This window comes from Sander vitreus, chromosome 14 (assembly GCF_031162955.1).
Source record: "Sander vitreus isolate 19-12246 chromosome 14, sanVit1, whole genome shotgun sequence".
Taxonomy (NCBI): Eukaryota; Metazoa; Chordata; class Actinopteri; order Perciformes; family Percidae; genus Sander; species Sander vitreus.
The window spans coordinates 10397367-10416777 of record NC_135868.1 but is presented as its reverse complement, the minus strand read 5'-3'; the positions used below and the strand labels follow the sequence as shown (position 1 = coordinate 10416777).

The 19411-nt window shown below is 41.8% G+C and overlaps 4 protein-coding genes across 7 annotated transcripts in view; 2 read left to right on the top strand and 2 right to left on the bottom strand.

Moving 5' to 3' along the window:
- skic2 (SKI2 subunit of superkiller complex) overlaps positions 1-538 on the bottom strand; it is a 20876-nt gene extending 20338 nt beyond the window's left edge. The window contains exon 1 of the mRNA XM_078268524.1: positions 456-538. The gene's annotated coding sequence lies outside the window, so the exon portion shown is untranslated. The remainder of the gene's footprint in view (positions 1-455) is intronic.
- nelfe (negative elongation factor complex member E) overlaps positions 1-948 on the top strand; it is a 4622-nt gene extending 3674 nt beyond the window's left edge. For both annotated transcript variants that reach the window (XM_078268527.1, XM_078268526.1), the window contains 2 exons: positions 474-576; positions 680-948. In XM_078268527.1, the coding sequence (XP_078124653.1) occupies positions 474-576; positions 680-756 (180 nt within the window). In that variant the 3' untranslated portion in view covers positions 757-948. The remainder of the gene's footprint in view (positions 1-473; positions 577-679) is intronic.
- Positions 949-1231: 283 nt separating this feature from the next.
- LOC144529434 (uncharacterized) lies at positions 1232-6214 on the bottom strand. Its single transcript, XM_078268525.1, has 5 exons — positions 5924-6214; positions 4852-5060; positions 4526-4720; positions 3934-4140; positions 1232-3119 (listed from the first exon to the last, which is right to left on the bottom strand). The coding sequence occupies exons 2-5, from the start codon at positions 5053-5055 to the stop codon at positions 2010-2012; spliced, it is 1716 nt and encodes a 571-aa protein (XP_078124651.1). The 5' UTR covers positions 5056-5060; positions 5924-6214; the 3' UTR covers positions 1232-2009.
- Positions 6215-6431: 217 nt separating this feature from the next.
- ehmt2 (euchromatic histone-lysine N-methyltransferase 2) lies at positions 6432-19050 on the top strand. 3 transcript variants are annotated; one of them, XM_078266953.1, is made up of 28 exons: positions 6432-6513; positions 7813-7879; positions 7967-8125; positions 8438-8688; positions 8953-9007; positions 9137-9219; positions 9317-9457; positions 9585-9656; positions 10168-10288; positions 11328-11414; positions 11704-11840; positions 11970-12113; positions 12407-12729; positions 12841-13071; positions 13461-13543; positions 13634-13740; positions 13992-14114; positions 14196-14297; positions 14450-14554; positions 14916-15070; positions 15844-16011; positions 16104-16248; positions 16355-16432; positions 16680-16795; positions 16936-17022; positions 17121-17199; positions 17922-18097; positions 18284-19050. In XM_078266953.1, exons 1-28 carry the CDS (start codon positions 6487-6489, stop codon positions 18462-18464), a joined length of 3603 nt encoding a protein of 1200 aa, XP_078123079.1. In that variant the 5' UTR covers positions 6432-6486; the 3' UTR covers positions 18465-19050. The 3 variants fall into 3 exon arrangements, with proteins under 3 accessions (XP_078123079.1, XP_078123078.1, XP_078123080.1); XM_078266952.1 differs by having other exon boundaries at positions 14898-15070; XM_078266954.1 differs by lacking the exon at positions 9585-9656 and having other exon boundaries at positions 14898-15070.
- Positions 19051-19411: the final 361 nt, after the last annotated feature.

The following is a 19411-nucleotide window of genomic DNA, read 5'->3' as shown; positions in this document are numbered from 1 at the left end:
GTCTACAGGCGGGGAGATTGTAACCTGGTAACCATGGCGTTGTATGTGAACCGCCTCCTTCATCTTTCTCGGGGCGTTTACAGACTAAGTGTTTTTTAAACTATGGGCAGCAACCCAAAATGGGTCAAACTTATTCAGTGAATTCAGTCATTAACAGGAAATGTAATACCGGTAGTAAGGTTTTGTGAGACGCAAGATAATTTACTTCATTTAATTCATGATTTTGCCTTTATTAGTAGGCTAATGTAAATATTATGGTTGTTAATTAGCAATTGCACATTTAAGAACCCTTACACCATGACTATTATACTATAATTCATTGAAATTACTTTCCCATGGACAAGAAGGAACTTCATGTCCTAGTAATTTTTTTTACATTTATTTTATGTCTAATAAAATCTAGTCTAGCTTGCTCCTGTAGACTGTATACCAAGCTGACGACACTCTGAACTCACCTCGCTGTTGTCTCACAGTTGAATGGAGCCACGGTGGGAGACGTTCACATCAAAGTCAGCATCGCCAGGAAGCAGCCCATGCTGGATGCTGCCACTGGCAAATCTGTCTGGGCTTCACTGGGTAAACACAGCGCTCTTATTGTCTGTTTAGACGTTGATCAGACACTGTGTGTCTGCACAACGTGGATTCACCTTCAACAATGTCTCTCTTCTTTCTTTCACAGCTGTGCAGAACAGCACAAAAGGCTCCTACAGGGACAAGAGGAACCAAGTCGTGTACAGTGAAGATTTCCTGCAATGAAAAAAAAAAAAAAAAAAACTTTTTTATTTTGGCATATAGCCTTTCATGTTTTTGTTTTAATGACATTAGCCAGCTGCTTAAAGTGTCTGTGTTGCAACATAAATACAAAACCATCTGTTGTCTTTTGGATTAGATCACTTTACCTTACATGGTCGGTATGTGCAGTGTGGCTCATTAAAATTAGAGATACTGTTTTGGCCTAGAGACCATTTTGTTGGATGTGTATGTATTTATACTGTATGTGTATTACCAGAAAAGCACAGATGACCTGAGACAAACTTTCCAACATTGAAAATTGTATGAGTAATTGTGTGAATCCTTTAAAAAAATACCACTTTCTAAATGTCAAACGTCAGGTTGTCAAGTTATACACAACAGCCCTCACAGGTGCAACAAAACTAACAGGAGAGCGAGAGATGCCACTAATTAGTCAAAGGACTAATATTATACAAATGACTGTTAGCATGTAACGGAGGAGACTTTCAAATTATTTTATTTTCACTGATTTACATAATCTTTTCTTTGAACTGTGGCAAGTCATCGTACTGAACATGTATTACATATATTCAAGTTTAACATTACAGTTTTATTCTAAGAGACAATGACAATCAATAGGACTTTGTCACTGGGGACACTTTGACATGTCACAGTATGAAAAGCACAGGTGTAAATAACCAAATGAAAGAAAGTGTCTCCCCTGTGCTTTCTGAGCACGGTCGAAAAGCTGTAAGAAGAAAAGTTAACCCTCTCCTCGATTTCGTGTTGTTCATGATGGTACCAAGCGGACCAATCGCAGTTGTTGCGGTCTGCGTCGCCGCAACGTGTAGTTGCATTTCTGGGGAGGTGCTTGTCAGGCAGAACCATAAATAAGGGCATTACTGGGACTCTTGAATACAACAGAGTCATCGTTAATGTTATAAGTAATACATGTGCTGTGCCAAGTCAAAATGTCTGGTGTCAAAAAGGCCTCGTCGCAGTGTAAGAGGGTGGAGGACTATTCAGTCCCAGTCATTTTACCCATATCCATCACTCAGTATATTTTTATGCACATCTGAAACCATTTTCATTTGAAAGGGCTTTTGTTGTCACAGTCTGACATTTTAAAAGGCCTCATATCCACATGGGGATTGTGATCCCACATACTGACCTCCCCTCTGGACTTGGCACTCGGCGAAATATCACTGCAGTAAGCTGCCGAGGCCTGAGGAGCTTTGGATGTTTACAAGACACTTAACGGTCTTTAATACTTCGGTCTATGACAATTGCGCAGTAACCAGGCATTCTTGCTCTTCCTCTCTTATTCTTCCACCGGCTCGCTCCCTCTCCTCCTGCTCATGTAAAGAGTTCTGCCCCGTGGTTTTTCCATGTTGTTCCTTCAGGTGACGTCGTAAGGCAGGCTTGTGTGCAAAGCGGGCGTGGCAGTATGCGCAGTGGTGCGGTCGCTCACCACTGTGGAGGTTCATGTGGTCTATCAGTGTGGATTTTTGGGTGAAAGTCTTATAGCACAGGGGGCACTGGTGGGTTTTTCCGGCGCCTCGGTGCACGGTCATGTGTCGGGTGAGGTTGGCGGAGTGGTGGAAGTGTTTGCCACAGCAGGGACAGGCGTACAGCAGGTGAGTGGAGCGGGAGTGGATGGCTAGGGAGTGGGCTGAGGGGAACGTCATGCCGCAGTGCTCGCAGGTTACAGGCCCAGCTACACTTGAAGTGGATCCCACCACTGCAACAGACTCATCCCCTCCCTCGTTTGTTCCCACAGCTGAACTCAGCCCTGAACTCCCTTCTCCAGGACCACAACTAGACTCCTCCAGGGCGTACTGGGTCAAACTGTTGGCAGCCACTGGTGAGGCTTTTTCTCCCTGCGTGTCACCCATGCTGAAGTCTAACTGTGGGAGTTCAACTGAGACGTAATTTCCTGCCTTAAGTCCTTCTTGGCTGTAGTCCAAGCTGAAACTCCCTCCCATCCCCGCAGATGCTAGGTACCACAAATCCTGGTGGTGAGCCATGCCTGGAGGTCTTTTCTCCTGTGATGACACCCACCTTCTCCTCTTAAAACCCCGCCCCCTGCCTCTCCCTCTGCCCCGGCCAATTTTAGGGTCAGGTAGCCTGCGCCCAAGAGCGCGTAGCCCCTCTACTGAAAGTCCCCCCATACGGAGATCATCTTCTGTTGGATTCAAGTCATATTCGCCGTCTTCTCCTCCAATTACGACACTTTCTGTCTCTGGGTAACCAGCATCTTGAGGTCCATCAGAGGGAGCCCCTCTCTCCTCCCTTTCTCGGTTCATCTGCTCTTCTTCGGAGATGTACACCCTGAACACATCATAGTCCTCCTGTCTGGCCTCTTCCTCCTCATCTGATGCATTAACCTGTAACAGAAAAGAAGACAGAATAAAGTGTGTGGTGCTGCTATTGATGTGAAAAATCTAAATTTCCAAGACTTTCCCAAAATTGCTCACTCTGTCCAACCTACAGTCCAATACCCAAATATATTAAAATGTACAGTGATATAAAAACATAGAAAAGCAGCCATTCCTCACAGGACTAAAATAGCAATTTAATTATTTGTATTGGTACTATTATGTTTGTACTGGTGCTCTATGTGAATTGTGCTTTTAAAGACAGACACAGGTAATGGACATTTGTGAGGAATGTTAATCCTGTGCTCTCCGTTATCTTCTTCATCTTTTCATCCTGTTACCCTGTATCACTTCACTGACCCTCTGCCATTTCTGACTGTATAAAAGTCCTGAAGGGACAAAGGAAAACGTAGGTCTTCCTCCATTGTGTGTGGCCAGACTTTATTCAGGATCAGAAACTGTCCTTAAAAAGGCTTACATTTGTTGCTTTGAATACAACAGGACAGACAAAACACCAGTGTGGCAATTCACACCAGTGACCAACCAAAAGCTGGTTAAAAGGGACATTCTTTTCAGTAACTTCTGAACTCTCTTCTAAATGTTTTATTATGTTATTCTTTAAATTCTTCTTGTAATCTAATCAGTTTGGCCTTTTTGCTTTTTGTTTTAATTTGAAGCAATTTGTAACTGTTTAGAGAAGTGCTATATAAATGAAGTTGAGAATATTAGTAGTGTTTTTATTATGACATAAACATTGTAGATTTGTAAATCAATGTAGATTAAAAAGATACCCTGGTCTATGGTTTTTCTTTCACACTCAAACCTTAATGCATGGCTCATCCAGCACGGGACTGCCACCGTGGTGTTGGCTGCTGCCCTCGGCAGACATGTCACCGCCGTTCTCATCCACCGAGCGTACTACAGGACTTTGTGGGTGCACGGGTGAGGGTCGGCTAGTGGGAGGAGATGCAACAGAGTGAATGCTTCCGCTGACAATCAACGGTTGAGTCTGGCTCTCGCCTGAAGTCATCTAGAGGAAGGAAACAGATTATGAGATTGCTAAAAATGTATGGAAACTGCATTACTACAAGTTATAAAAGTGCTGAAAATGTGTTACTGTATGTACAAAATGTAGAACTGAAATTAGTCATATTGCAACATACTATTACTGAGATAAGTAAGTTCCTATGGTTGTGATAAAATTGGAATAATACATGGCTTACAATGAAGACTTTGATTTACATTCATTTCTTTTTACCCCAGCAGCTATAAATTATGACCAATTTAATCCTAAAAGATTCCAGACAATCAAAGATGGGTAGCTATTGTTCCATCACTGCACAATATACTGTATGTATCAACTCAACTAGAATGAATAAGATAACCATTTAAAATGATTGTTTTAGATTACTGACCTTCGGTGGACTGGGGTTTTTTAGCTGCACATACTTCTTCAGTGCTCCTCGGCAGCGCTCCACAATATGCTCCATCTGTAAGTAACTGGCAGCGGTCAAGTAGTTGACAATCTCTTCTGGGTTAAACTGCAGGATGCCAGTGTAACAAGACTGAAGCAGATCACACACCACTGTGGAGCTGTACAGCATCGACACCTGGGTAAGGATGTGAAACAAATAACATCAAGAAGCACTGTTTTTACTCAGCAAAAGAGCATTGAGGAGAGACATGAAATCAGAGAGACACAGAGTTGGTAGCGTGACATTTTGTGTTGACATTTATCTACCTGAAGCTTGGGGGACGGGTTGAGGAGGAACTGGTCCCTTAAGAAGGGCGAGCAGGCAGCCAGCACCACCTTATGTCCCCTGAATGTCTTATTGTCGCTTGCAACAATGGTGATGTCACAGAAGTGCTGGCGAGACCTCAGTGAATTCAGGTGCTTCAGGGTTGAGTCCCCATGGCCCGGTAACCGGAAACACAGCAATTCCATCTTGTCTGAAGAGAAATTAGAATCAAAATCAGTTTTAATGGCCAAGCAAGTGTAAACATATTTAAGGAATATTGTTGCTCTAGCAGTACATACACAGGAATAGACATATGGCTAAAAACAAGGACAACAAGGCTTAACAAGATAAACATTAACATTTGACCATGTACCTATAGTATAAGTTTGTATATAAAAAGTGTATATGTATACATATACACATATACATAAGAATACACATATGTACATACATGCACACATGTAAACAGAGGAAGTTTCATCACAAATAACCCGATCTAAACCAAATTTGGCATCTAGTCTAGTCGCCAAAGTGACGACAACAAATCCTGTAAAACTTTATGAGAAACTTCAAAAAATGACTTAGCATCTCAAAATAATGACTTAGCATCCTAAAGTAATGGATGCTAAGTCATCATTTTGAGAAAGTTTCTCATTATTTTAAGATACTAACTAAATATAATGACAGGATCTTTTTTTCCCATCACATTGGCAGAAATGGGTTTCCATAACGTTAGTCTCACATCACCAGCAACATTGTATTGATAAATCGCCAGCTTTGACTTGAAAAGTTAGCTAGCTAACATATGTAACGTTAGGTGTAAGGACAGCTACAAATACCAACATTAAATGTTGTTTACGAGTAGTGGAGTCTACTATAAAGTTAGGCAATTTAACGTTAGTCGACTGCCGTAAGAGGTTTAAATCGATCATAACACAATTGTTGTAATCCTTTCCTTCTGGCCTGAACGTCAGCTAACGTTAGCTTTTGGTTAGCTTGCTGGCATCCGCTTGAGACCCACCACATAAAAAAAAAAAAGCTCTCCAGTTATCGTGAAACTTTGCCGTTACTCACCTTCCCTTTTTATTTGGTTGAATGTCTTGAAATAAAAATGTCGGTTTGTTTTAACAGGACAACCGTTGATTCAGTTGCTGTTAGTTAGCTTTCCTCATCCCCATACTATCTAGATTTCTGTTTACTTTAGCTCGTTTTTGGAGGAATCACATCTCGTGATAACAAATATAAACTGACTTTGAATCGGTTTTCGTGGGAAGCTTATCCTCGCGGTTAGCGGTAAAATAACAGTACGCACGCTGACTTCTGATCAGTTGTTTTCAAATCAGTGGACACGGGCGGGGAGGGGGGTATTTTTTTTCCCACGATGGCGAGGGCATGTCCCGCCCTTCTTTGCCTTACTTTGCCTCTGATTGGCTTACCCTGACATCTATAACCCTGACCAATCCCACTCCTCCTGCCCAAACCTAAACAACAAATGCAACGAATACCAGCCAATCAGAGGGAGAGTAGGGCGGGTCATGCCTTCGTCATCCTAGGAAACAAAATTGGCACACGGGGGGCGGGGCTCTATACGGTGACGCGGCACGTTTACTATACGTCGTTGATGCGCATCGCGAAACATGTCGGCATCTGAGACAACGACGAAGGTAGCAAACCCTCTGTAACACAAAATGACATACTAAGGAAATTGAAGTTTGTTTAACCACTTGTAAACGCATTAGCCGACATAGCAAAAACATGCTACTTAAGCTGCACTCTGCTTTAATTCAAAATGTCTCCACTTGTCGATTATAGGAGCTCTTTGTTGCAAGCTGTGCTACACTGCTAACTACGTTAGCCTGTAACAGTTTTTTGTTAACCAACGTTAAATTGCTCTAATGTTGTTACTGTTTAGCTTTTTTTCTCGACTCCTTGGGCGTTAAATCTTTGTATGCCCGTCGTATTCCGTTGCTTGTCACGTTTTGCTGTTTTTGTATTGTATTTTGTATGTTGTATGCTCAGTTTACCCAGCTTTTAAAGCTAATGTTGAGACAAAGTGTCCTTTTGTAAAGTTACATTGTGATAGTAACGTTAATGAGTTAATCCCAGCGAAAAGAAAGGGAGTGTTTTAAGCAGTCAATGTGTGAAATCCAACTCAGTTACTTTTTATTGTACGGACTATTGTTGCTTTGAATTGTGTCAAAGGCATGAATGGGTTGATTGACTGATGGCGGCACTGGACGTAACAACAGAGAAGATCAGCAATTGGTTGAAAGGTTTATTTTGGAAAGGAGACGGCGGAAATTAGTCAAGTAGATGCACTAAACAGATGTATTAGTTATAATGACTTGTGTTTGTGTGTCAGAGAGAGAGAGAACGGTAACATATAAGTAAAGTTATACTGTCAGTCATGCTGATTTACACTGGAATAACAAATTACAAATAATGTGTTGTTCAGCTGTATGTGACATTTACCGATAATGACACACAAACTAAAACCTGAACCACTGAGTTAGTATTAACTTTGTTTCCTGGGAAATGTGTTTCACTAGCAACATGTTCTAGGTTATATTGCCAGTCTAAAACAGTGTGCAAAATATACTTGCTAATTACTACCGCGGACTGGACAGCCTTGGTTTGATTAAAAAGAGTTAGTATTTATTACACAAAAGTTATCCATTGTAACCGGGTTAATAACTGGGTTATATACATGTTACAGCCTATGTACTTAATTTAGATATTTGGTAGTTGAACATTTCCAGTTGTGTACCTCATAACATAACACCAAGTATAGCTCAATTGTTTCACATTGGTGCAGCTGCTTGAACTTCAATAATGTGTACTGTGGTGAATACATTGATTCAGTAGTCTGTAATCCCGAATGTCAACGGCTTTTTACAAGGACAAAGATGACTATTTTTAACATGATATTTCTTGCTAATTGTTGTTTCTCCTTGTTGTTCCAGCCTCCTGAAGGAAATGACTCAGAAACACCTGCAGAGTCATTAGCTGGACCAAGTCAAGTAAAGAAAGGTATGTCTACAGGGAGATGTCTAATGTTTGACATCTGTGCCTTTTAAGTACACAAATAAACAGAATTATTGTGTGATTTTGTTCCAGATAATGCAGCCTTCACCACTGCTGCTGTTGCCAAGAAGACAGAGCCCATGGGTGGCATGCCATCAATGTTATCTCTGCAGCCTGGGAAGGACGCTTCCAGAGCTGGAGAGGAGGGAGAGAAATGGTCACCTGCATCCTCTCCAAACAAACCTGCTGCAGGTAAGACTTTGGATCCGTACAGCTTTCATTGATGTTATTAAAGCAGTGACTCTCTGTTTGATTAATCACATTTGACATTAAGGTGATTTGATCCCAAAGCATAAACTGAGAGTAAATTATTTTCCTGCAGAGTTTGCTTTGCTGAGGAAGATAAACATGTTGATATATTTTTTTTAAATTTATATTTCTCGATCGCTCTTAAAATAACAGCTTTGCATGTGTCAAATTGAATGTGCTACTCATTATTGGAAAAGATTTCAAATTATTTTTCAAGAAGTTCAAAGTATTCATGCATTTACCTTCCTCTTACAGGACATGCAGCAAAGTCCCTTTTATCAATGTCCTCCTCTACTTCTACGTCTTCAACGTTGTCCCCTGGCCGAGCAAAGATGAGTGTTTCTGGACCTGGCAGTAGTAAATCCGTCCTGGCACCTGGCACTTCCTCTTCCTCCTCTTCATCCTCTTCATCCTCTGCCACAGCCTCCTCATCGCCTTCTGTCTCCCCTGGCCCACCCAAGATCCACCGGGCCCGCAAGACCATGAACAGGCCTCCACTAGGGCAGGTGAGACTATATAGCAAGTAGTTAGCATTTACATTTGGCATGAGTAAAAGGAGATGTGTACCCCTCTGTCTTGATTGTGTACCAGCATTTGGTATCTGTCATTGAATTGGCCCTTTTTTGTTTTTGACCTGAGTAACACTCCTGAAAGTCTGTTGTGAATGTTACAATGTGAAGAAATATTCCAGCCACGGACAAAACTTACACCGTGAAGCAGTGGCTCAGTTTTCTTTACCATTTGAGTCACTTACTATTTTTGTTTTACAGATAAGCCATGTTGAAGCACCTATTGCACCTTCAGGATCCTCTGACTCTGAAACTGGTTAGTGGCTGTAATTTACTCACACTAATGTTTGCCTGTGTAAAATAATCAAATTGCTATGAATACAAATTAATTAGTGTCTTGTATAAGTTAAGACTCACTCTGTTGTGGTTGTCATGTTTCCAATAGTTGCAAAAAGGAGAAAACTGGGTATTTTATCTGATGGCACACTTGAGAAGTCAGAGAACGTTCCAGAAAATGTTCAAGCTGTGGTAAGATTACGTCTTTGCAGGTACATGATTTACATTTACTAATCTAATAACATGTAATTAGGTTGATGTTAATGTTTTTATTTTTGCTAAAACTCAGGAAGAAACGTTATTTCATAAAAAGATGGAGTCTGTTACCAAGACTGCACCAGAGAAGAGCAACAGCAGTGTGGGGAGGTCAGAGGAGGAAGTAGCTGAGAAAATTCCGATTTCCAGTCGGTCAACGCGGAATTCAGAAAAGGTGTGAGTGAAGTGATCGCATAATGCTATAGCATGTGTGTGTGCTTCATGATTTTTATAAAGAACAAACTGAATGGTAATCTTTTTTTTCTGTTGTCAAACCTGTATTCATTGCGTTTCTATTGTAGTTTGAGGATGGTGGGGCAGAAGCAAGGCAGCACACTAAAGACATAGAGGGGTCAGTGAACATGTCAGATCATGTGAGTCATTCTATTTTATTAACTTACTACCCTCTTATCTAGTTCTAGCTACACTAATCTCTTACTTTGTCTTATAGCCATTTAGCTCAAAGCAACAGTCAAAAAGTTGTAGTTGGGTCATGTTTACATACTTGGAGGTTGAAGATTGCGCTGACACACATGCTATCCCACTAAAATACCGAGGTAGATGCAACACAGTGTGCACTGTAAAATGGGAAATAGGAAGACTGCAAGTCAATAATTTACCTTTTAAAGGTGCCTTGTGGACAAACATTTATGTTTACATTCAGTGTTACCTTTCCTTCCTCATAAAACTTTTGCAAAGCCAATAAAAAGAAATCTATTTTTTTTAAATTGAATTTTTTTACTGTCACCGACTTTAGAATAGCGGCAAAACAACTGCAACTTCACATCCCTTCTTTGTTTTGTGTTATAAAATCATCAGTTACCTTTTTTTCTACCCTTCACAGATGTCACATTTTTATATTCAGACAGAATTTCTCCCTTGCAGGGTTCAGAGTCTGAAACAAAGAGAGCCGTCCAGAGTAGAAATGAGAGCGAGAAGTCTTTGTGGCAGCAAACGGACCCGGACAAAGAGAGAAACACAGCTGATGTGGTGGAGATAGTGGGAGGTGAGTGACATTAATTACCTAGTGGATTTTCTACAAAGCATGCTTGGCTGCCATAATGATGAACAACACTGGATCATGTCAGATGTAGTTAGAATAGTTTTAACAGAAGAATCTTTTAAATGGCATAGCGGGAAAAAATCTATACAAAATAATTTAAATGAAGTACAATGTAAAATAAATTGTGCAAGTGTTCACCCCCTTTACTAGAACCCACCTAAGGCCTAGTCCACACGTACACAGGTCTTTTTTTAAACATAGCCTTTTCTATGCGTTTTGGCCTTTTGCCCACATGCAAACTGTGTTCTAGGTCACTGAAAGCAGATCTTCTCCTTCCAGGGTGAAGATTTCCAGAAACTTATTTTTTTCAGCGTTGATGTGTAGACAGAAAAACTACGTTTTTTTTTTTGGCTTGTAACATTATAGTGTGTGCGGTTATCTCCTTTTGTGAGGTGTCACAAATGAGATGGCATTTCGTGCAATGGCAGACACAGCCCGTTCTAACCTTGCTAATAGGACTTTTTCCATGTTTACACATAAATGTACGGTTACTCTTCCACTATATTGAGAAACAGAAGCGTCAAAATGTGCTATGGAGTGATCAGTGTGTTATTTCAGGCTTCTGATTGGCCAACATGGCGTTAGGGTTATCATTGCTGTTGGTTTGGATTGCACTTGACAGTGGGGGGAATCCACCCTGTGATTTGGATCTGCTCCAAAATGTAAAGGGTTCTTCCTTTTCCAATGGTACACCCTTCCACCAAGGTTAATTAAAATGGGGCCAGTAGTTTTTCTGTAATCCTGCCTACAAACCAAACTAAAAACGTAACTTCCTTGGCAGAGGTTAAAATATTGATTTTGAGGGGAGTGAATTCTAATGCAAATATTTTTTTGTGTAAAAAAAAATTTCTCCCAGTGTATTGTTTTTTTTTATTGCTATTGTATCTTAAGCATGTGCACCTCATTAAACGGCATCATTTTCTAACATGTATTCCTCCTGGCCAGTGCTTTGACAGTACTTTGTCATTTGGTGTATTCTCAGAAGAAAGGTCCACTGAGTACACAGAGGTTCCCTTGGGTGCTCTGGACATCGCTGCTGCCGACAGTCTGACACTTTCTCCCCATCACGGTAGGTTTATGATACACATATGTCCCTGTAATCTGAATTGGTTGAAAATCTGAAAATCCTTTTCTCTATAATCAGGGTAGTATTAACAAAACCACAGTCACAGAGCGAGGTTTTGGGACAATTACATTTTTTTTCTTCCTTAGTAATGACTGCTGCCAGGGCATTTCAGCTGTATTATAAACAATACATATTCAGGGTTGGTGACCATACTTTAATGTTAAATGGACAATTGCCTTAGGACCATAAACGAACATCATAAACAATTAAATGTTGAAACTCCCCTCTACAGAAGGAAGTGATGCGGGAGACACAGAGCGGCTGGAGGAGCTTCCTCTCTGCAGCTGCAGAATGGAGGCTCCTCGAGTTGACAGCACCAGCCACCGCATCAGCAGACAGTGTATGGCCACTGAGAGCATCAATGGAGAGGTTTGTCTTTGTAGACTTGGATAGCAGGACAGTGTCTCTGCTGGTCTGGTATTTCATTAAAAGCACAGCTAACTTCCCTTGAAGCCACATCTGTGTAACTGTGTAATCTTGTCTCCTGTTGTTTGTCAGCTGAGGGCCTGTTCCAATCGGACTATAAAGGGGGAGACCATGCGGCCGTCAAGTCGGGTGCCCCTCATGGTGCTTTGTGAAGTCCATCGCTCACACATGGTCAAACACCACTGCTGTCCTGGGTGTGGATACTTCTGCATAGCGGTAAAGTGTTTAAACCGCCTAATATCATACTGGATTTAATGTTGCTCAGTTGTGAAATTATGCAATGGCTGCACAAGAGTTGTTTACTAATGCTGTTCATGCTGTAGGGCTTTACAAGCTATAACTTCATGTTGGCTTAAAATTAATGTTAATGCTATCTTCTTCTTGATATCCTACTTCTTCTTGTTCTCCTCATCCATATCCTACCCTATTTTCTTCTTTCTCCCTCTCTATATCCTACCTTCTTTTCTTATTTCTCCTCCTCCATATCTTACCACTTTCTCCTCTTTTAGGGCACATTTCTTGAGTGCTGCCCAGACCAGCGCATCGCTCACCGTTTCCACCGAGGTTGTGTGACGGTGCTGGGCGCTGGGCGCAGCCGATCAAATGGCGGCGGTATGCTCTTCTGTCCCCACTGTGGTGAAGATGCCTCCGAGGCCCAGGAGGTTACCATCCCCTCCTTCAGCTCAGCCACAGCCTCCGTGACCACCGTCGTTACCATGTCGGCCTCCTCCACCACCACCCCATCTCTGCCGCCGTCCGCTCTTACCGCACCCTCGCTCACAGCCTCAACAGGAGGGATGAAGGACGGGAAGATGCCTGAGAGACCTGTCAGGTAAGATTGGATGACGTGTGAGAGATGTTATTGGCTCCCTTTATTTTCTTGTATTAACTATAGAAAAGTTTAAAAATAATTCCTGTGCTCCCCTTCACTACCTCCTTCCAGTGCACGTATGCGTAGTCATGGCTTAGTGACACCGGCAGTGGAGCAGCAGCCCCCGCAGCCTGTAGCCTCTGCAGCGACTGTGGCCACCATCCCCCCAGCAGAGGAGGGGGTGGACAGCGTGGGACCCTCTCTCTGTATGCCAAATGGGAAACCCATCAGCCCTGGTGCACTTCCACCTGGGCCCAGCAGGGCGGCGCTGCAGAAGGCCATTCTCACACAGGACACTGAGAGGTTGGAATTTAGATTTGACTATTTTTTGTTGAGTTTAAACACACAGTTTAAAAAATGAGCTTTCAAAGCAGAGTATCCTTAATGTCCCTTAAGGTTAAGAGTTTGTGTACATTTTACTCTTTTGAAGTTTTTGTGCCAGCAGTTCAGAAACTTGTTCTATTTGAACATATCTGATCTTTAGCGGCAGACAATTTACAAATAAACTCAGTATCTCCATTCTCAGCTTTTAGAACACTCTGCAGCCACAACAAAATTACAAGTTGCAGTGAAATGATTTCCTGTTTTGTTAGCTATAGCTCTTCTAAGGGAAATTAACAAAGCTTTCAATGGACAAGAGGACATCAGGCAAGTTGAGACCAAATTGGTGATTGTTGTTTTGGATTTGCCAGGAAGAAGAAACTGAGGTTCCACCCCCGCCAGCTTTACCCTGCTGCCAAGCAAGGAGAAGTGCAGAGAGTCCTGCTCATGCTGAGTGAGTGAGCTTGCACTTTTCATTTATGACCGAGTGTTGTAGGTGGTTTAAATATTTTAAAAAAAAGCTGTGTGTGTGTGTGTGTCAAAGTGGAGGGCATAGATCCAACATACCAGCCTGACTCTCAGAACAGGCGCTCTGCTCTACATGCTGCAGCCCAGAGAGGTCTGCTGGAAGTCTGCTACATACTCGTACAGGTGACACATTTTTGCTTCCGTCTTGTTGGTTTCTTTTATGTAACTAGTACCTGTGCTGTAAAGTGACTATAATCAAAAAGAAAAGCTGTTATTGCAGGTTCATTTTTAAAATGATATATAACACTTGCATTCAGGGTCACTGCTGACATTATTTGAAGCAAAATGAAACCTAAAACAGAGCGCTCATTATTCTGTGTATTTATTTGGTCTTGTGCCTGAGATTAGGGTTATATTTGATTGTATATTGACAGGCCGGTGCCCAAGTGGATGCCCTGGACAAGGACAGAAGGACCCCTCTGTTGGAAGCAATCATCAACAATCACATTGAGGTGGCTCACTACCTGGTCCAGAGCGGCGCCTGTGTCTATCATAGTGTGAGTGTCTGTTAGCACCTAAAATGAAAACATAAATGTGAACTTTCAGGGGTTTGGTTGATATTAAGTTTTTGTCTTCAGGAGGATGATGGGTATACTGGCCTCCATCACGCAGCCAAGCTAGGAAACCTGGAAATTGTCAACATGCTTCTGGAAACGGGTCAGGTTGATGTCAACGCACAGGTAAAGGAAGAGCCAAAATGTCAGTATTTTAGGGACATCGGATAACCCTCGGTTTATAATTACTGTCAGTTTGTACATCATATTTGTCTTACTGGAGGTGACTGATTTAAAAGGCCAGTGTAGAGTAATTCTGAATCTTCCTGTCGTTTCAGGACAGTGGTGGTTGGACGCCGATCATCTGGTCCGCAGAGCACAAACACGTAGAGGTGATAAAAGTGCTGCTGAACAGAGGAGCTGATGTCACCATTAATGACAAGGTAAGTATAGAGGTTTGTAGGTTGTGTTACATGACATGGTTTTGCTAATGTGTAGCAGCTCCTCCTCTGAGTATGCCTGTTATAGTTGCTTACCAAAGCAAAGCACAGTGTGTGCGTGTTCTTTTTTTTTTTTTTGCCTGATAATCAGACTGAATTGCTGTGTCATTTGAGTCGGTGGGTAAAAATGTGAAATGTCCTCTGTGATTCTGGAGCGATACATTGTTTTTTAACTTCTCTCTGCTGCCCCTCTCAGCTTTATTGTCCTGTAATAAGTAGTGACACAGACAAAATGGCAAAATGGATGTAGTTGCATGAAAATGTTTCAGGTTATTACTTTAAACAGTCCCTACCCTCCTTTCAGGAGCTGAACGTGTGTCTCCACTGGGCGGCGTATGCAGGGAATGTGGATATAGCAGAGCTGGTGTTGAACTCTGGCTGTCCCCTTGCCTCGGTTAACATGCACGGAGACACTCCGCTTCACATCGCCGCCAGAGAGGGCTACTTGGAATGTGTTACGTGAGTCATTGTCAATCACAAGCTGTAGCCTCATTTAATGTACGAGTTACATGTATCCTTTGCTTTAGCTCGAAGCCCTAAAGCTGCAGACACACTAACCAGACGGCCGACCCTCGGCAGAAAAGGCAGTTGGTCTCCCCGAGTTGGTCAAAAAAAGTGCCTTGGAACACATAAAAGCGACGAGACGTAATACGTCTCCGTAACAGCAGGCGGTGCTAATCTGTATTGTCGCCCAAAAAGGAAAACTGGCAGCTGATTGGACAAACGCGTCACGCGGGTCTGGTTTCTCCGGAAATTCAAAGACAGACTGTTATGGCGGCTTGTTCAGAATACGATCTCATATTGTACTAAAATATTTCACCGAAACGTGTTTCTGAAAACATTTTAAGTGAGAAATAGGCCATGCAGTTGCTGAATCTGTCTTCATTTCAGATCAACAAAGGTCAGTTTAAAAGATTTTCGTCAGATTTTGAGAGACTCTACTCTAGTCACGCTCATTCCGCTCCCCGGTTAGCACTCTACCAATCAGATGGGTCATTTGAGTCCGACTGCCGACAGTGCCCGCCCCGCCGATTATACGCGTCAAATCGGCCAAAATGAAGGCCGACGGCCCCTCGGATGGATGACGGCGCGGAACACACGGAACAGACTCGAGTCACTGACCTCGCCAGACTGTCCAACGGCCGATTATTGTCTGTGTGTCTCGGGCTTAACAGTTATCCATGTTCCCACTACCATATACCAACAAATAGATTTTTCTCTTTCTTCTGCAGGTTGTTCCTCTCCAGAGGTGCAGACATTGACATCGTGAACAGGGAAGGAGATACGCCTCTGAGCCTTGCACGGGCCGACACGCCGGTGTGGGTGGCACTCCAGATCAACAGGAAGCTGAGAAGGGGAATAACCAATCGTATGCTTCGGACTGAGAGAATCATCTGCAGGTAGGTTTGTGCTATTTTCATGGAGTCTTTTTTTCCCCCTCTTGTTCTTGTCTGTTTTTCTTCATGATTTAACTCCTTGTTTATTGTTCCAGTGATGTTGCGCAGGGTTATGAGAACGTACCGATTCCCTGTGTGAACGCAGTGGACGATGAGGGCTGTCCTTCAGACTACAAATACGTTTCAGAAAACTGTGAAACTTCAGCAATGAACATAGACCGCAATATTACACACTTACAGGTAAAATATTACTCAGGTTTTTGTTTTAACTGTACTCTTTCTTACCTAATTATTTTATCTGCAATGAAAAATGCATCTCATGCCTTTTTAATTATCTTTACTTCAGCACTGTAGCTGCACTGATGACTGCTCATCTAGTAACTGCCTCTGTGGACAGCTGAGTATCCGCTGCTGGTACGACAAGGTAAATAGAAATGTTGTTTTACGGCCACATCAAAGTAATCTGCTCAGAAAACCTGTACGATTTAATCGAAAGCCTCGACTGACTAGCACCGTGGGATCAATAAAGGTCTGCAATTTTTAGCAGAAATTCTAATGAGGTTTGGTTTGAAAGTCAGCAAGATCCATGAGGTCAATGACTGGGATTAATGAGTTACAGGAGAAACTAAAGGACTGAAACTAATCTCAACTTGTTGTATAATGTTTTCTAGGACCAGCGGCTGCTCCAGGAATTCAACAAAATTGAACCTCCACTTATATTTGAATGCAACATGGCGTGTTCCTGTTACCGAACATGCAAAAACAGGGTGGTACAGGCAGGCATCAAGTAAGAACTCTAAATATAACTCATCTAAGATAATATTTCTCAACCACATGCAGCTACTAATTATTATAGTTATTGACTGGAAGGCAAAAGCTGTATATGCCGGAGCCCTTAACCCTCATCATTTCCTTTTTTTCCTTCAGAGTTCGTCTTCAGCTCTACAGGACAGAGAAGATGGGCTGGGGAGTTCGAGCTCTGCAGGATATTCCCCAGGGAAGCTTCATCTGCGAGTGAGAGGACTGTCCACTAGTCAAACAACAGGTTTCTTGTTACTGTATATGAAAGGTCAGAGATTAGACATTAAGCTTCTTTCCTTACGTTCACACAGATATGTTGGGGAGCTCATCTCTGACGCAGAGGCAGATGTTCGAGAAGACGACTCCTACCTTTTTGACCTGGACAACAAGGTGAAAAAAAAAAAAAAAGTGTTTCCTTTTTTAGTTTCTGCTGTATAAAAATGAGATGACTGACGGAAAACACGAGAGAGAGCATTTGGCATATTTCCTGTATAACCATTAATACATGACTATTAAAGGAAATAATTAGCCAGACCTTAACTCATACGGTGGAAACACAAAATATATCCACAACTGCTGAGCTAGACAAAAACCAAGTAACATTTTCTATGGCAAGTGCAGTGTTGGAAAAATTCCCCATCCTTTGTTGTTTGATCATTTAATAAATCAATCAACTCCTGAATTCCGGAACACAAACAAACCATCCAAAAAATTGGTGGAGTCACATTTTATTTGAAATCTGCTGAATCAGACACTATTCTGTTGTGAAATACTGTGCTGCAAAAAAACATAAAACCGTTGTATTGATTGTCCGTCTCTGTATTTTGCTGATGTTGTACATACGTTGTACATATGTTTTTAGTGGGTTTATATACATACTTATTATATTTATTTTACAAAAGTAATAAAATGAAACAATAACAAGACTCCAATTCAACTCCAAAACAATTAAGAATCGCACCGTATCAATGAAACAAAAGGCAGAACAAGCCAAACATTAAGATCATAATGTATGTGAATTTATTTTACAAAGTAGACAATGAAATGTGTCTGAATAGGGATACATTTCTAACACGGTGCATGTTTTTGTTTTTTTTGTGTTTTTTGTAAAGGATGGGGAGGTGTATTGTATCGATGCCCGGTACTATGGCAACATCAGCCGCTTCATCAACCACCTGTGCGACCCAAACCTCATCCCAGTACGTGTGTTCATGCTGCACCAGGACCTGAGATTTCCCCGCATCGCCTTCTTCAGCTCCAGAGACATCCACAGTGGACAAGAGCTGGGGTGAGAAGTTGAGATGTTTATGATCATCTGCTCAGAACTTATTTATGTAATTTTTCCAGTCTTTCTTACATTTATATTTCGCAAACCTCTAATCTAGTACAATCCTTTCCATTGGATTGCCTTGTTTTGGGGGAGAGAGTTTTGCGCATGTAAGCTTTTATTATTTTAACTTGTCTGTTTCAACAGATTCGACTATGGAGACCGCTTTTGGGACATTAAGAGCAAGTATTTCACCTGTCAGTGTGGATCGGAAAAATGCAAACATTCAGCCGAGGCCATCGCCTTGGAGCAGAGTAGACTGGCTCGACTGGACGTTTGCACAGAATCGGGAACTGACTGTGGGATGACCATGCTTGGAAACTCTTAAAACACTTACCCACGGGGCCTTTGGATTAACCTCATCCATTTCACATGCGCACATTGGCAATGGAAATACACCTTGAGGGTTTTATCATGTTTGAAATTCTGTGTTTGGTGCATGGTGCTGTTTTTTTCTACTTGAACTGTCCTTTTTATTTCTCTAAAATGTGCCACCTTAGGAGGATCATTTCCCATCAGGTAGAGGACATGGGCCATATGTCCCCATATTTTTAAACTGTGTGGGTATAAATCACAACTTGTGATTCTGTACATACCGTATGTTTACTGTATATCACTGTCTGTTTGCCTTGACACATGAAGTTTGTGCATTAGGAGTCTGCCATCATGTAATTGTCATACATATGTATTTTCTTTTTTGCCAACAAACGCAATGCATTTTTGACACAATACAGTAATGGGTCAACCCTTAGCCCATACTGGACTCAGTAAGGACCTGAGGCATAGCGTTGGTTGTGGATGATTGTGTTAGCTTTATTTTTTTATACGCATTGTTTTCTTGATCACATTTAGTATAATAAATTAGCTCATGAGTTGATCTTTGGGCTCTTGTATTAAAGTGCTCATATTATGCTAATTTTCAGGTTCATAGTTGTATTTAGAGGTTGTACCAGAATAGGTTTATGTGGTTTAATTTTCAAAAAACACTAGCACTAGAGCTGCAGCTCCTCTTTTCACCCTGTGTGTTGAGCTCTCTGTTTTAGCTACAGAGTGAGACATCTCACTTCTGTTCCATCTTTGTTGGGAGTCGCACATGTGCAGTAGCTAGGTAAGGACTACTAGCCAGTCAGAAGCAGAGTATGAGGGTGTCCCACGCTAGCAGCTAGGTGAGCATTATAACGTGTGTTACAAAGTGACGCACGTTCGTCACGGAAGTAAAGGCTGGACTACAATAGAGCTGTTTGGAGCAGTTTGTGAACAGTGTTTTCTCTAGAA

What these genes read in the sequence shown, in the direction of transcription:
- LOC144529434 (XM_078268525.1), bottom strand. Translation starts at nt 5,055, where the DNA reads ATGGAATTGCTGTGTTTCCGGTTACCGGGCCATGGGGACTCAACCCTG. An exon ending in ACCCGTCCCCCAAGCTTCAG is followed by an intron (nt 4,721 to 4,851) that starts GTAGATAAATGT and finishes ATCCTTACCCAG; the next exon opens with GTGTCGATGCTGTACAGCTC. An exon ending in AAAACCCCAGTCCACCGAAG is followed by an intron (nt 4,141 to 4,525) that starts GTCAGTAATCTA and finishes TCCTTCCTCTAG; the next exon opens with ATGACTTCAGGCGAGAGCCA.
- ehmt2 (XM_078266952.1), top strand. Translation starts at nt 6,487, where the DNA reads ATGTCGGCATCTGAGACAACGACGAAG. An exon ending in TGTGGTGGAGATAGTGGGAG is followed by an intron (nt 10,289 to 11,327) that starts GTGAGTGACATT and finishes GTGTATTCTCAG; the next exon opens with AAGAAAGGTCCACTGAGTAC. An exon ending in CAGGGAAGCTTCATCTGCGA is followed by an intron (nt 17,023 to 17,120) that starts GTGAGAGGACTG and finishes ACGTTCACACAG; the next exon opens with ATATGTTGGGGAGCTCATCT.